Source organism: Primulina huaijiensis, chromosome 18 (genome assembly GCF_012295235.1).
Source record: "Primulina huaijiensis isolate GDHJ02 chromosome 18, ASM1229523v2, whole genome shotgun sequence".
In the NCBI taxonomy this organism is placed as follows: Eukaryota; Viridiplantae; Streptophyta; class Magnoliopsida; order Lamiales; family Gesneriaceae; genus Primulina; species Primulina huaijiensis.
This window is the reverse complement of record NC_133323.1, coordinates 19,736,942-19,750,962: the sequence shown is the minus strand read 5'-3', so window position 1 is coordinate 19,750,962 and position 14,021 is coordinate 19,736,942. Positions and strand designations below refer to the sequence as shown.

General features: G+C 38.0%; 1 protein-coding gene across 2 annotated transcripts; it reads right to left on the bottom strand.

Annotated features, from left to right (window-relative positions):
- Positions 1–3,840: 3,840 nt before the first annotated feature.
- LOC140965028 (gamma-glutamylcyclotransferase 2-3) lies at positions 3,841–9,327 on the bottom strand. 2 transcript variants are annotated; one of them, XM_073425065.1, is made up of 8 exons: positions 9,008–9,327; positions 8,781–8,881; positions 5,903–5,956; positions 5,378–5,434; positions 5,250–5,290; positions 5,102–5,173; positions 4,183–4,262; positions 3,841–3,932 (listed from the first exon to the last, which is right to left on the bottom strand). In XM_073425065.1, the coding sequence occupies exons 1-8, from the start codon at positions 9,114–9,116 to the stop codon at positions 3,853–3,855; spliced, it is 594 nt and encodes a 197-aa protein (XP_073281166.1). In that variant the 5' UTR covers positions 9,117–9,327; the 3' UTR covers positions 3,841–3,852. The 2 variants fall into 2 exon arrangements, with proteins under 2 accessions (XP_073281166.1, XP_073281168.1); XM_073425067.1 differs by having other exon boundaries at positions 8,805–8,881; positions 9,008–9,323.
- Between the last annotated feature and the right edge of the window lie 4,694 nt (positions 9,328–14,021).

Sequence of the window (14,021 nt, the reverse complement as noted above, 5' to 3'; positions counted from 1 at the left end):
AGCATTTGCTATGCAATTAGTAGCATACAACTATATTAGTCACTTAATTTGGCTCAACTAAGAAGTTTCACTCTACCGTAAATGAATTCGAATTCAGTATTTCCAGGTTAGTGATTTGATTTTTAATAAAAATAATATAGTTGGAGAAGCAGAAAAGTTAAAAGTCCGGGAGGCATGAGACCCCGACACCTTATCTAAAGCCCGAGAGACGTTAAGCCCCGGCACCTTATTTTAAGTCCGGGAGACATGAGGTCCCGGCACCTTATCTTAAGCACGGGAGACATGAGACCCTGGCCTTTTATTTAAGTCCGGGAGGCATGAGGCCCCGACACCTTCTTGCAAGCCCGGGAGACATGAGGCCCCGGCACCTTATCTTAAGCCCGGGAGACATGAGGCCTCGGCCTCTCATTTAAGTCCGGTAGGCATGAGACTCCGGCACCTTTTTGAAAGCTCGGGAGACATGAGGTCCCGACACCTTATCTTAAGCCTGGGAGACATGAGGCTCCGCCATCTTATTTTAAGCTCGAGAGACATGAGGCCCCGGAACCTTTTTGTAAGCCCTGGAGGCATGAGGCCCATGCACCTTCTTGTAAGCCCAGGAGACATGAGGTCCCGGCACCTTACCTTAAGCCCGTGAAACATGAGGCCCCGGCCCCTTATCTTAAGTCCGGGAGGCATGAGGCCCCGGCACTTTCTTGTAAGCCCGGGAGACATGAGGCCTTGACACCAAATCTTAAGCCCAAGAGACAGGAGGCCCCGACACCTTATCTTAAGCCCGGGAGACATGAAGCCATGACACTTTCTTGTAAGCTTGGGAGACACGAGGTCCCGACACCTTATCTTAATACCGGGAGATATGAGACCCTGATACCTTATCTTAAGCCCGGGAGATATGATACCCCGGCACATTATCTTAAGTCCGGGAGAAATGAGGCCCCGACACTTTATCTTAAGCTCGAGAAACATGAGGTCCCGGCACGTTATCTTAAATCTGGGATGCATGAGGCCCGACACCTTCTTATAAGCCCGGGAGACATGAGGCCCCGACACCTTCTTGTAAGCCCGGGAGACATGAGGCCCCGACACTTTATTTTAAGCCTGGGAGACATGAGGTCCCAACACCTTATCTTAAATCCGGGATACATGAGGCCCCGACACCTTATCTTAAGCCCGGGAGACATGAGGCCCCGGCACCTTATTTTAAGCTCGGAATTCATGAGGGCCCGACACCTTATCTTAAGCCCGGAAGACATGAGACCCCAATACCTTATCTTAAGCTTGGGAGACATGAGGCCCCGGCATCTTCTTGTAAGCCCGCGAGGCAAGAGGCCCCGACACCTTCTTGTAAGCCCGGGAGACATGAGGCCCTGGCACCTTATTTTAAGCTTGGGAGACATGAGGCATCGGCACCTTATCTTAAATCCGGGATGCATGAGGCCTCGGCACCTTCTTGTAAACCCGGGAGGCATGAGGCCCCGGCACCTTCTTCTAAGCCCGGGAGACATGAGGCATCGGTACTTTATTTTAAGCCCTAGAGGCCCCGGCACCTTATCTTAAATCCAGGATGCATGAGGCCCCGACACCTTCTTGTAATCCCGAGAGGCATGAGGCCCCGACAACTTCTTGTAAGCCCGAAAGACTTGAGGCCCCGGTACCTTATCTTAAGCCCAGGAGACATGAGGCCCCGACACCTTATCTTAAGCTCGGAAGACATGAGGCCTCGGCACCTTCTTGCAAGCCCGCGAGGCATGAGGCCCCGGTACCTTATTTTAAGCCGGAAGCCTTGAGGCCCCGGAACCTTATCTTAAGCCCGGGAGACATGAGGCCCCGACACTTTATCTTAAATCCGGGAGACATGAGGTCCCGGGCCTTTATCTTAAATCCGGGAGACATGAGGCCCCGACACCTTATCTTAAGCCCGGGAGACATGAGGCCCCGCACTTTATTTTAAACCCGGGAGACATGAGGGCCCAACACATTATCTTAACTACGGGATGTGTGAGGCCCCGACACTTTTATCTAAGCAGGAATTAATTATGTTTCTAGTGGAGTCCAAGCATGACTAATCGGGACAACGAGTATGACTCTAGTCCGACTATTTAAAGATGGAGTGATGATACCTTGAAAGAGGGCTTGGGTCATTCTTGGACTCGGGCGGAAAGAAAAACTTAAACGAGTTAAATTCTAATTTGCTCATAAGAGTTGAGCATAGATAAAATATGGCCAGTGTCCTTTCCCCTGGACAGGGTGCTCCTGCCCGGCCAGGGTCCTCCAGCCCGGCCAGGTTTCTTCCGTCCGACCAGGATCCTCAACCCTGGCATGGTGATCAAGGCGGGCTTGGTCAAGACGGAGCACATTTCTACTTCTCAACAACTGACGGATATATTCACCAAGGGATTGAGCAAAGAGCAACATAGTTTTTTGTTGTCCAAGCTTGGTGTTTGTGACCTATACCAAGCTTGAGGGGGTGTGTTGGTTATATAGCATAAGTCGTGTTTTGTGTTTTCTTGAATAATGGTTCCTTCATTTTTTGTTCACTTTTACAATAGGGATTCCATTTTAAGATCTAAGTCTACTGGTTGGCCGATATGATGCAAAACAAGAATAACAGAAAAATCACTTGGACTGAAAGGAATCTTTTAATATCATCTCCAACAATCAAAGAGCACGAATTAATATCAAATCTATTAATATGAAATAAATTTTGCGATTGCTGATAACAAGTTCGGGCATGTCAATCCAATTACCAAAAGGTGTATCATTTATCATAATCCTATGTTGTTGCCCAAACATTGGTTTCAGTTCTTCCATCGCATCTTTGAAGCAAGTGTGGGAGCGTCAACTATGGTATACTTTCACACTTTTGTTCATATATCTATTATCGACAATGATCTCTTGAACAAAAATTGCTAAATTGAACAAACAAAAAACAATATATATAAATCAGTTAACCAAAAACTATATATATCATCAACACATTTTCATTATGAAATTCCAGCACATGTCACCTTCTTTCTAAAATTCGACCTATAAATATCATACAAATATTAAAATACTAATTCAAATATGTAAACAAGTAGCTTAACAATTATACCAACATTAGCAACCTATAAATTTGGGACATAGAGGGATAATCGAGAACTACATTGTAATTGCTAAACTTTTTCATTCTTGTTCAACCATTCTAAATAACTATTTCAATATCAGGAAAATAACTGTGAATGTCATTACAAATCAACGACAAAAACCATAGAATTTGGAAATAAGACAAAAAATAGGCTCATCACCAAACAAGTATGACAAATAAGAATACAAAACAAGTCTAAAATAGGGTCCAAATTCACAACAATATCAAGGTGCAAAACATCCTCAACAACTTTTCTGGACTTCTTCTGCTTCTTAGCTATCGGCATTTCTATAGGATTTTTCTTCGTCGAGTTCATACCTTTACTCGACTTCTTCATCGTTTACTACTAATTTTCGGGTAGATTCTGGATTTTGGAAAAAATAATCTGCAACATGAGGGTGTCAAAGTCTGTCGTTGGGGATGGAGGGAGAGTGAGATTTTCTTCAATAATAATAATGAGGATGGGAAAGTCTATTTTGGGGTTTAAACAAAATTATAAGGGTATATTTTTATTTTAATGTTAACTGTGGAGTTGAAACAAATATTGTAGTTGGTTGTGACTGTAAAGAACAAATATCTCCCTAACCTGACTTTGTGTTTGAGGATTTTAAGCCTATTTATTGATAATTTAAGACAANTCGTAATTGTGCTATATTATTAGTATAAATTTCTGAAAATTCTGGATGAGTGATATAATCAAAGAAAAGAACACAATTACAAATAAATCAGTCACTGAAGTCCCCTTGTAAGAAGAGCATGCGCCTCACTTCATTAGATAGATCATTCACATGGTTGTCCTCACATCCTGATTCAATTGGATACATGAAGAAAAAAATCAAACAGTGAAACAGAAGTCTGAAAACTACAAGTCAGTGAAACTCAGGAGAAAGAAACTCAGAAAAACTACACATGAAATTTGAAGAAATTTTCGCTTGAGGACTGCCCTTCCTAGCCCCCCATTGGGTCGATCCCTACAAACGCCTAAACTTTGCTGAAAGAGGATGATACAGAACTATAGTTTTGAAGTTCCCAGGGATTTATACCAACATACTTACCTATGTGGATAAGTGCATTCTCCAATTTGAAGAGGTAGTCTCGATTCGGACCCGAGGGGCCTTCTGCTTTGAGAATTTGCCTGTTAAAAATGGCAACCATGTTAAAATGTCTAGACCGTATGCCAAGATTTCTTGGTGCCGTCTAAAGTATCTTGGAATAAGAATATTTTTCACCTTTTACCGTCCATCTAATGCTTATTTAGACATTCGACATCAAGTGTATCCCAGGAAATAAAACGAAAAAGTTACCGATATAAACTTACAATATATATGTCATTATCGATTAATGCTTCAACTCAAAATCTAAGAACTATGCAGCAGAGGTTCCTAAGATACAATGGTTATGAAGCACATCTCGCGTTAGCAATATTCGTGTCATCTTGTCTGTCAAACATCATTAGGCAACAATACATTTAGCCCAATGATATAAACAAGAACTTACACGGACCAAAACTTATAAGCAAACGTGCATCTTCATTTCCATATAATCTTGGCAGGGCTAAGCCATGTACTTAGTGACCCACAGATATGAAGGATTCACCCAGCGCAAACCTTTAACAAAAATCCAGAGTTTTAAGCATCATATTAATAGACTCAACAGCTCGCATGCTTTGATACGGATCGTCATGTATCACTATGCCAAAAGTTACCGATTCTTTTGACAACAGAAGACCTATACAAAATTACAAGTGACGTAAAAATACCGCACCAAGCAGAGGAAGTTGTTGGTCACAAAGGTCCAACACGAGGTATGGACAAACTGATAATTATTCAACAAGGCCACAGTACCATCTTAGAAGCTCTAGATTCGCTAATGACCTTGAGCTCAAATGTTTAAAATCCGATTCTAGTTTCAATATGTTTGCAAATATTTCTTAAATGCAGTGTTTAAAGATTCTAGCAGAAAAGAAGTACGTACACTGCAATTTCTTCAACTGAGGCAGGTCCCAAGTAGTTCTTGTTGAGTTTCTTATCTGCAGATGCTATATATCTGAACATTCAAGCCATAATCTTTAGTCCTAAAACTTGATTAATTCAAGCATGGGGTCGTATAGTGCAAAACTTACACCATGACACTGGAAACAGCGGGTGTTGAAACAGAGGACTCCTGAATAATGCAGTATATGTAATATGTAAAAGTAATTTAATATCAAATGAATAACTTTAGCTACCGCTGTATAGGACAAAGTCTTACTATGTAAAAATTGACAAAAGCCTTCTTGTCATACTGTTTCTCCCTCACTTCAAGATGCTGAAGGATACAATGAGCAGAAATTTATTGATTTATCTTACGAAAATGAAAGAAATATTAAAAAAAATGCAGTTTTACAGGCTGAGGCACTACATTGGTTGAAAGAAGACCAAAATAGGGTAATAATCAACTCACTATATGACGAACATTCTGTAGGTAAGTTATCAACATGTCTACGTCCATATTATCTTTTACTGAAACAATGAAAATAACTTTTACCATACTAGATTTGCTGAAATATTCTCATGAATGACACACGCAAAGACTTCTGCTAAGGAAAATTAATAACTTCATAAAACCAAAAGCCATCTCTTCATAAAACCAAAAGGCATGGTGAAAATTTGAAAACGTGTAGGTCTCGAGAGTGAGGAGCTTATTCAAAAAACTACTCTTCTAAGCATTTATTAATTAGTTGTTATTCGAGGCAGGGGAAAAAATAAAAATAAACAGGGTTCAGAATCGAGCTACCTCCAAAGCTGTCTCTTGATCTTCCTTGTGTATTATCTTGTAGGCAACACCCCACTGACCTTGCATGTCAACAAGTTCTTAAAGTTCACATAACTCAAAAGGAGTTCAGAAACAGCAAAGAAAAAGGAAAAAATTGAAATAGGAATGCGACCATATGTGAGCCTTGTCATACAGGAATCTAAATAGATAAAACCTTAGGAAATGAGGTAACTTCAACCTACAATGAATTCACAGCTTCAATTCTGGCTTCTTACAAAGGCTGAAACATTGACATTTGGAACTAACCACACAAACTCAGACACCAGTCAATATGAGAATGTAATCACAAATGCGAAATTCCCCTGAATAAATAATCACAGTTTACTTGAACAACAACGTCGATAAATCAGCAATTTCTACAAAAATAGCCCACCAAAAAAACAGCAAAACACACCAAGAAAGAATCTATTAAATGCATAAATAAATGAACCATGAGAGAGCTCTTAGAGTAGGTGTCCGGCAAGCCAACTTGTGGTTTGAGCTTTTATTGACTCTAACGTAAAACAATCTTTATTTTAATAATATTTTACGATTTCATTCGATTATGACATTATCTTTTATCTGTATACCCATACAAGCTGCATAGATAAAGTTCTTGAATATACAATAGGTACCATGAGGTCTGCGTCATAATGTAAGATCGTGAAACTCATTAGAAAATGTACCGCATATTCTAAACAGGCTCCTAGTCGAATCAGCCGCCTAAAACAAGGATAATGGTCGTTCGAGCTCGAGACTAGCATCTGTGATGTAAACGCCATGTTTCATTGGCAAGGGCATGGAGATGTATTCACACGGATGTGTGATCATATGATGATGCACTGAACAACCCTCCCTCGGACTATCCAAGTGGTTCTCACTTATCGAGTGGAATAGTCCGCAGTCATGGTTGTACACAATTAGTCCTTTGACACGGGAAAATGTAGGGGTTATACGTATTAGCATGCACTTTGATCCGTTTACCGACTCCATCGAGGGTCATCAGGTGGCGAGGTTGGGTGTAGGTTCGAAATACGTAGGAGCAAATGCATTGTAGTCGGGGATTCACTGTTCGCCTACGGGTGAACACATCCTATGTGATCTGATGAGTTAATAGTGCAAGGAGTCTCTGGCCAGAGCAAAAAATGTGCTTTAGGGAAAGGTGTTTTAATTTTTCTAGTTGCACATACCATGACACTACTAGTACTCAAAGATAAATCGCATTGTTGTCGAATTCATATGCAACTCTCGATATACCAATGGTTGCAGATTCGACCGGGATATATGTATTGAAGGGACCTTACTGTACGCTAATCATAACTAAAGGTTCTTGCAGGCACTATCAGTGATACTTAGGGGATCATGGGACGATGCTACTAGACGCTCTTACCATGATCCGATGGATGCAATCAGAAATGATTTCTAACATTCTTGATCAAGGAGTTGATGAAAAGAATGGGGCTCATTAGGATAAGCCCGAATAAGAATAAATGTTATTCTGAATCGCATGGAGATGTGAACTCACGGCTAGCTGTATCCCTGAACCATTGAGGGTCACACAAGTATCGGATTTTGTGTTCCCGTTGAGATAGTCAAGTTTCAAGGAGTTGGAATTTGATGACTATAGTTTGATGGAGATCAAACAAGAAGCTTATAAAGGAGTTTATGAGCTTATACAATAAGATGGAAGAAATGAAAGTTAACATGATTGCTAATTAAAGAAGGAGAGTGGAACTAACTGTTCTGTCAAGGAGTTCACTAAAACTGGCAGCTGCCCAATATGGTAAGTGAAAATTTTGATCTTCGAAATTTTCGATTTTTCATTATATGAACAAGACTTGTATTCTTGGTACATCGGCTCTCTCGGATCGTCGATCAATTTATAATGAGTTCGAAATCATTTATTTAGAAAATTAGGAATTTACTAATTAAATGTTGTGCTAGTAGTGGTGATTACTAACATGTACAAATTTCCATAAAAGTTTTAGAGGAATCTAGAATTAAATTAACCAATGAGTTAATTTATAAATTAAATAATAGTTATTTAATTTAATGTACATATACATGTATATATTTTATATGGTGATATAAAATATGTGTATATTTTATTATTATATCATGTATTATTAAAAGTTAATAAATACATTATATATTAATTATATGGGAGTTTTAATAAATGATATATGTAGAGTCCTTGTGGGAGAAGGACTCCTAATTAAATTAGGAGTATCACTCTATATATACACCATTAGAGTTCATTATTCAATGATGAAAAATTGCACACAAAACAAAAACACAAATTCTTCCCAGTTGCAATTACAACCCACGGTCACTTCACAAGATTGTTGGAAGAATTTCTTTTTTGCCCACAAAAGCAAATTAGATTTGCTTTATTAATTGTTTGATTATTGATTAAGAATCATTGATTACAAGAAATCATGATTTAGAATCATGATCTCTCGGCCATCAAGAAAAATTTGAATAAGAATTTCGGCCATCAAGCTTTCTTCTTCTGCCGTCGCTGCATCGTCTCTGAGGATTTTGGAAATTCGGATACCATAGTCTCAACACTAAATTGTTTGGAATTACTAGTGCAATCCAAACAAAGAATTCATTCTCTGATCGTGGACTCAATTAAACGATCAAAAGAGAAGAGCCGTTCGTAGGGAACTACACGAAGGAGTATCTCCCCGTTAAAACCGAAATAGTTTGAAGTCCAAGCATTAAGAACGCAAAAATATAATTTTGAACACCCTATGCATGGTTTTAAACACATGAAGCTCAAACAAAAAATTTTAAACTTCTGCTGCGTATTGGATGCTAGAATACGATTGTCCCAACAAGAGCAACGAGATTTAACCGGTGATAAAGAATAAGAACTCACACAAACTTCCCCCTTAGCAGGCTCCAATGTCACTGTTCTACCTGGAAACTCCGGTGTCCCCCTATGATCGGTGCTGCCTGCAAAACAAAAAACCCGAAAAAAAAAAAAAGAAACACTCATATAATTTCTTGAAAAACCAAAAAAAAAAAAAAACACACACACACACACAGAACCCAATAATCCTATGGAGCCCAGATGAAGACCTTGGTAGAAGACACGGCGATAGTCTTTAATGAAACCCACAAGCCGATCATCGTAGCGAAAGCCTGCTTTCCATATCAGAGAGCCGTATCCAAATACCCACATCGCCATTTTCTTGATTAAATATGTTATATACCTACAAAAAACAGTTTCTTGATTCCTTTTTCTCTCCGATTCTTCAATTTTTGGATAATCTATCGCCTCTTCAGTCTCCCCCACCCTTTCCCTCTCACTCGGACTGAGCCGGGAATGATTGGCGAAAGTGAGTGAGCAGATTAATGCGGAAAAGCGGAGGAATCTACAATGAAGAGATTCATGAAATTGCTGTCTTTCTTTTGTCCCAACAATTTAATCACAATGTCTCTCTTTACCCAATGAAAAAGTGACACGTTATCATTTTTATTTGCATATGAAAAACATGTATATCAGCTAATTGGTTTTATAATAATATGGTAATTTGACCAAAAAAAATTAAAATTTTTTATTAATGGATATGTGAATTGAAAATTCGTCTTATAAAATTTATCTTGAGATCGTCTCAAAGTAAATTTTTTTCGTCTCATAAAGTTTATCTTGAGACCGTCTCAAAGTAATTTTTTTTTCTAAATAATAATGTAATTTATAATTTTATTTTTATTAAATTTAGAATTTTTTTTATCCTTAAAATAAACCATTTAAAAATTTCAATTACTTAAGTGATTTTATTAAAATTTTATAAGACTTTAAAACATAAAAATAAAATTTGTTACGATCGAAAATAACATTAGAGGGAGTGAGTAAATTTATCTCAAAAATATTTCAGTTGGATTATCAACACTGAAATTTTGTTTTTTCCTGTTGGATTTTCAGTAAGTCAATCAATATGAACAGTGCGGAAGTATGAAATGTCTTATCAAGAAAATTAGTTGGGGTTTGCTTAATAAGGTAGGTGGGCTATAAAGTAAATAAGTACAAAGTTGTTTCTGGATATTTGGAGATTTCAATACTCCAACGTCACACTCATTCTTCCTCAAATAAGGTTTTCACCGAAAAACTTTTATAATTACAAGCAATTCAAAATCACTCACTTTATTATTACTTAACATTTCCTAATTGAAATTGTAAAGTCCAGGAATTTAAATTTACGTAACCTGAATACATGCAATCTAGGGTTTTATTTAAATGATGCGTTTATTTATTTTTATGCATTTAATGCATAATTAGTGCATGATAGTGTCCATTTCACGATTATTTTAAAAGTTCATACATTAGGGTTTCTAGATGCATTTCGCGCGCGATCGAGGAACGGAGATCGGGGAATTATCAGGAAAATTATTTTACTTAAATGTTTAATTTTTATTTATTAATATAAGGTGTTTTAAGTGTAATTTTAAAGAATTGGGCTTTGTTGAGCATTTTTACCCGTCAGAGCATATTTTTAATCGATAACTAAATTTTATCGAAACGTGGGACTTTTTGAGGCCTCGGGCAATATTTTCAAGAACGTATCTAAACGAAATATTTTTCGAGAGTATGTTTGGGCTTGATGGGCTTATTTTTTTGGCTTAATGAGCTCCAAATCATTTTAATCCTTTTGATTACCAACTTAGGGCCCAGTATGACTATTATTTAATCACTACCCTAAGCATCCCTAAACCTAAACCTAATCACATCAGCCGCCCACACCCCTCCTAGCAGCAGCTTTCGCGTGAGTATCACCAGCAACCTTCGGCCACCCTCTCCTTCAAGAAAAGATCATCATCGCTTCTCCGGTGACTCCCCGACACGCATTCCTTCAAGTTTTCTTGCATAAAATTGCAAAGGCACGTATGTATCACCCTTTTCTCTTCATACACGCTGATAGTATGCTGAATTTTATACAAATGCATGAAAGTATATTGATCTAACTCGGTGTCACGTTTTTATGCGAGAATTTTCCATGTAATGCATCCTTTTGTTAGCATCTCACGTTTTATGATCCTTTGTGCAATGGGCTGCTAATTTCATGATGCAAGGGGTTGTACATGTAATGTGTAAGGGTGACTAAGTAATGGAGTTTTGATTTTTTTCAAGCTCGAAGGGGAATCGCTCGGGTCTAGCGATTGTTGTACGTTTGAGGGCAATATCGAAGGGTCTGGGTTGACAGCCGTGCATGGTTCGATTCCAGTCTTGAAGCCGACCCCTTGGGTCCATGGTAGGGCTGGGAACGGCTGGTCACGGTCTAGAATTTAATTGAAGGAGCTTAGGTTGAGGGTGGTCTCGGCCGCAACTAGGGTTAGGGATTTTAGGGTGCTCGGGTGTTGTGGCGTTTGTGGGCTGCAAGTCTCGATTGGTTGGGGTCCAGTAGGGTCCTAGGGTGGTCTAGGTGAGGTTGAGTCGTGGCTGGTCCCATCGGTTGTGGGCTAGGACCGCAATTAGAAAGTGGTGTATTAGGGTTTGTAGAAAAAGGAAGATGCATAATTTCATCAGCTTGTAGCAAGGTTTTGGGGACTTTGGGTGGTTCGAATTTCAGAGTTTTAGGACTACCTGGATGACATTAAGTGGTGTTTTATGTTGGAAGAAATTTGGTTAAGTTTCGGTTCGATTCGGGTTAAAATCGAGACTCTGGTCCAAGTTTTAAAACGAATCAATTAAGTTTTGAAATGAGCTCGAGTTTACGTCTAAGAAATATGTATGAATATGTTTTGGGATGTTTTAAGGAGTTTGGTAAGCTTCGGGTCGAATTTAGAGGTCCAGGGGTAAAATGGTCATTTTGGGTTTCCATGGGCAAAATAGTCATTTTGCACCCGGGGTGAGATTTTTGTCCTGACAGCGCCCTGAGCACATTTTATAATGTTTTTCAATATTTATGCATAATGATCATGATTGTATGAATTTATGAAATATACGTTGCATGTTTGATTTTAAGAAAATTTACGCATGTGCAAGATTTTGATAAGTGATGAAAATGATGATGTTTTGAAGGATGAGAATTAGTTGTGGCTATCGAAGTATATGTAAATGCTTAAGACGTATATGTAAATGATGATGATGAGGCCTAGGCACAGTAGATGGGTAACACTGTCCTGATGTCTGACGGTCGGTATGTATGATGGATCCATCGTAAATGATGAATGATGTACGACAATCACAACTAATGAACTGAATTCACCAATGATTAATGATGAAAATGATGAACGATGAATGATGTATAATGATGAATGATGATAATGATTTCATATGGCACGTTTACATTTACATTTTTTAAGTTCATGAAAGGTATGTTGATTACAGTATATTTTCACTGTTGTGTGCTATGTATATGTACTTTTTATTTCTGGTACAGATGTGTTGAGTCTTTAGACTCATTGGGTGTGTGTGATGCATATGAGCATGTTTATGAGGGGACTGGAGGTTCAGAACTCTGAGACGGAGGACTGGATGTGCGTGCACGACCCGAGGACCACGTTTCTTCCGCACATGATGTTTTTACGAGTTTTGAGAGGGCATGAACATTTTTTATACACTGGTTTTTATACACCATTGATGTTTAGGGTTTTTACTCGTTTATGTTTACGCATATTATGTTGGATGAACTTGGTCATTTTAAACTGCTTTATTTTTACTGTAAAATATTTACGATTATTTTTAAATGATATATTTTTTTTAGTAGAGTTGCATGCATGAAAAATATTTAAATGGGATTTTCGAAATGTGAGCTCTTTTTTAAAAAATATTTTCACATTTTAAATGAGTAGATGTTTCATAAATTCTTAGTAAACTTCAATCTATGCACTTTGAGCAGTAAGACTTATTAATCTCAATTACACATATTTGTACTGACTAATCAACTAGATAGACTATCAGTTGGGCTTCATCAGTCAACTTTGAATCGGTTTGGCTATCAGTATCCTTCTTATGCTTTATCAGTCTGACTTTTTAATCAGTTAGGCTTCATTGAAAACTATTCTTATGAAAATTCAACTTTCCTCTTTGAATTCAGTTAGGTTAGGCTCTGTAATAATCCGTTGGATCAGCAACTTTGTTCAATCACCAAAACATAAAATGTTTCAACAATTTTCTCTTTTTGATGTTTGACAAAATTATGCCAAAAAATACTTAATTCATTTATTCTCAACAATATATAAAACTGGACTATCAAACCGATTATAAAGGCACTGCTCTTCATATATCATCTTTTAAACAAACCAGAGTATTTTACAATAGGCTTCTTCTGCACATCAGTTGATTTAGGCTGACTGGAGCCCGTTGACCTCTTCTCTTATCCTTTTTTGTCAACACCAAATGGTGGCTTTAGGTAAACAAGAATAGAAGCTAACTGAGAACTGAAGCCGTTAATCTTGTCATTAAAACTTGCTTGAACTTCTTGTATCTTGGTGCATATTTGAAATTTGATGGCTTGAATTTGCCCACAAAGATGAGTACAAGTGACTGCCTGGGATTTTTTGATATGCTTAAGTCGATTAAATATGTCAATCATGCCCCTGGATATATCTGACACTTCTTTGATCATTTTATCTTTGAAAGATTCCAAGGTTTCCTCGGTATTCAGGTTGCTTCTTTTCGGAACTGTTATACAATAAGAGATGATAGTGAGACTTGAACTTATCTGATCTAGAGTTGTTCCATCAGTTAAGTCCAAATTAGGGGAAGATGACTCTATTCTTGGAAGTTCTTTGTATGCAACAACTGTTAGTCTAAGAGCTTGACTGCTAGAAGGTCTCGTTGTTCGATCAATAGGACTCTTGAATCAATTAGGTTGATAGTTACCTCATCATGTTTTTCCACAGTCTAACTGATTTTTCTTCGATTTCTGGGTCCTCATGCTCAATCCTAGCTATCTCAATTACTGTATTATTCCTCCAATAAAAGCATAGCAGCTTTGTCAGATTCAATTATCCTTAGATAGGATGACTTCTACGTTAGAGATCACTCCATCAATCTTCTTAGTCAAGAGAGATGTGGAAAGTTGTTTGCTGCGAAAAAAATCATCTTCAATATCATCTTGTTTTTGTTGTGAAATGGATTGCACAACTT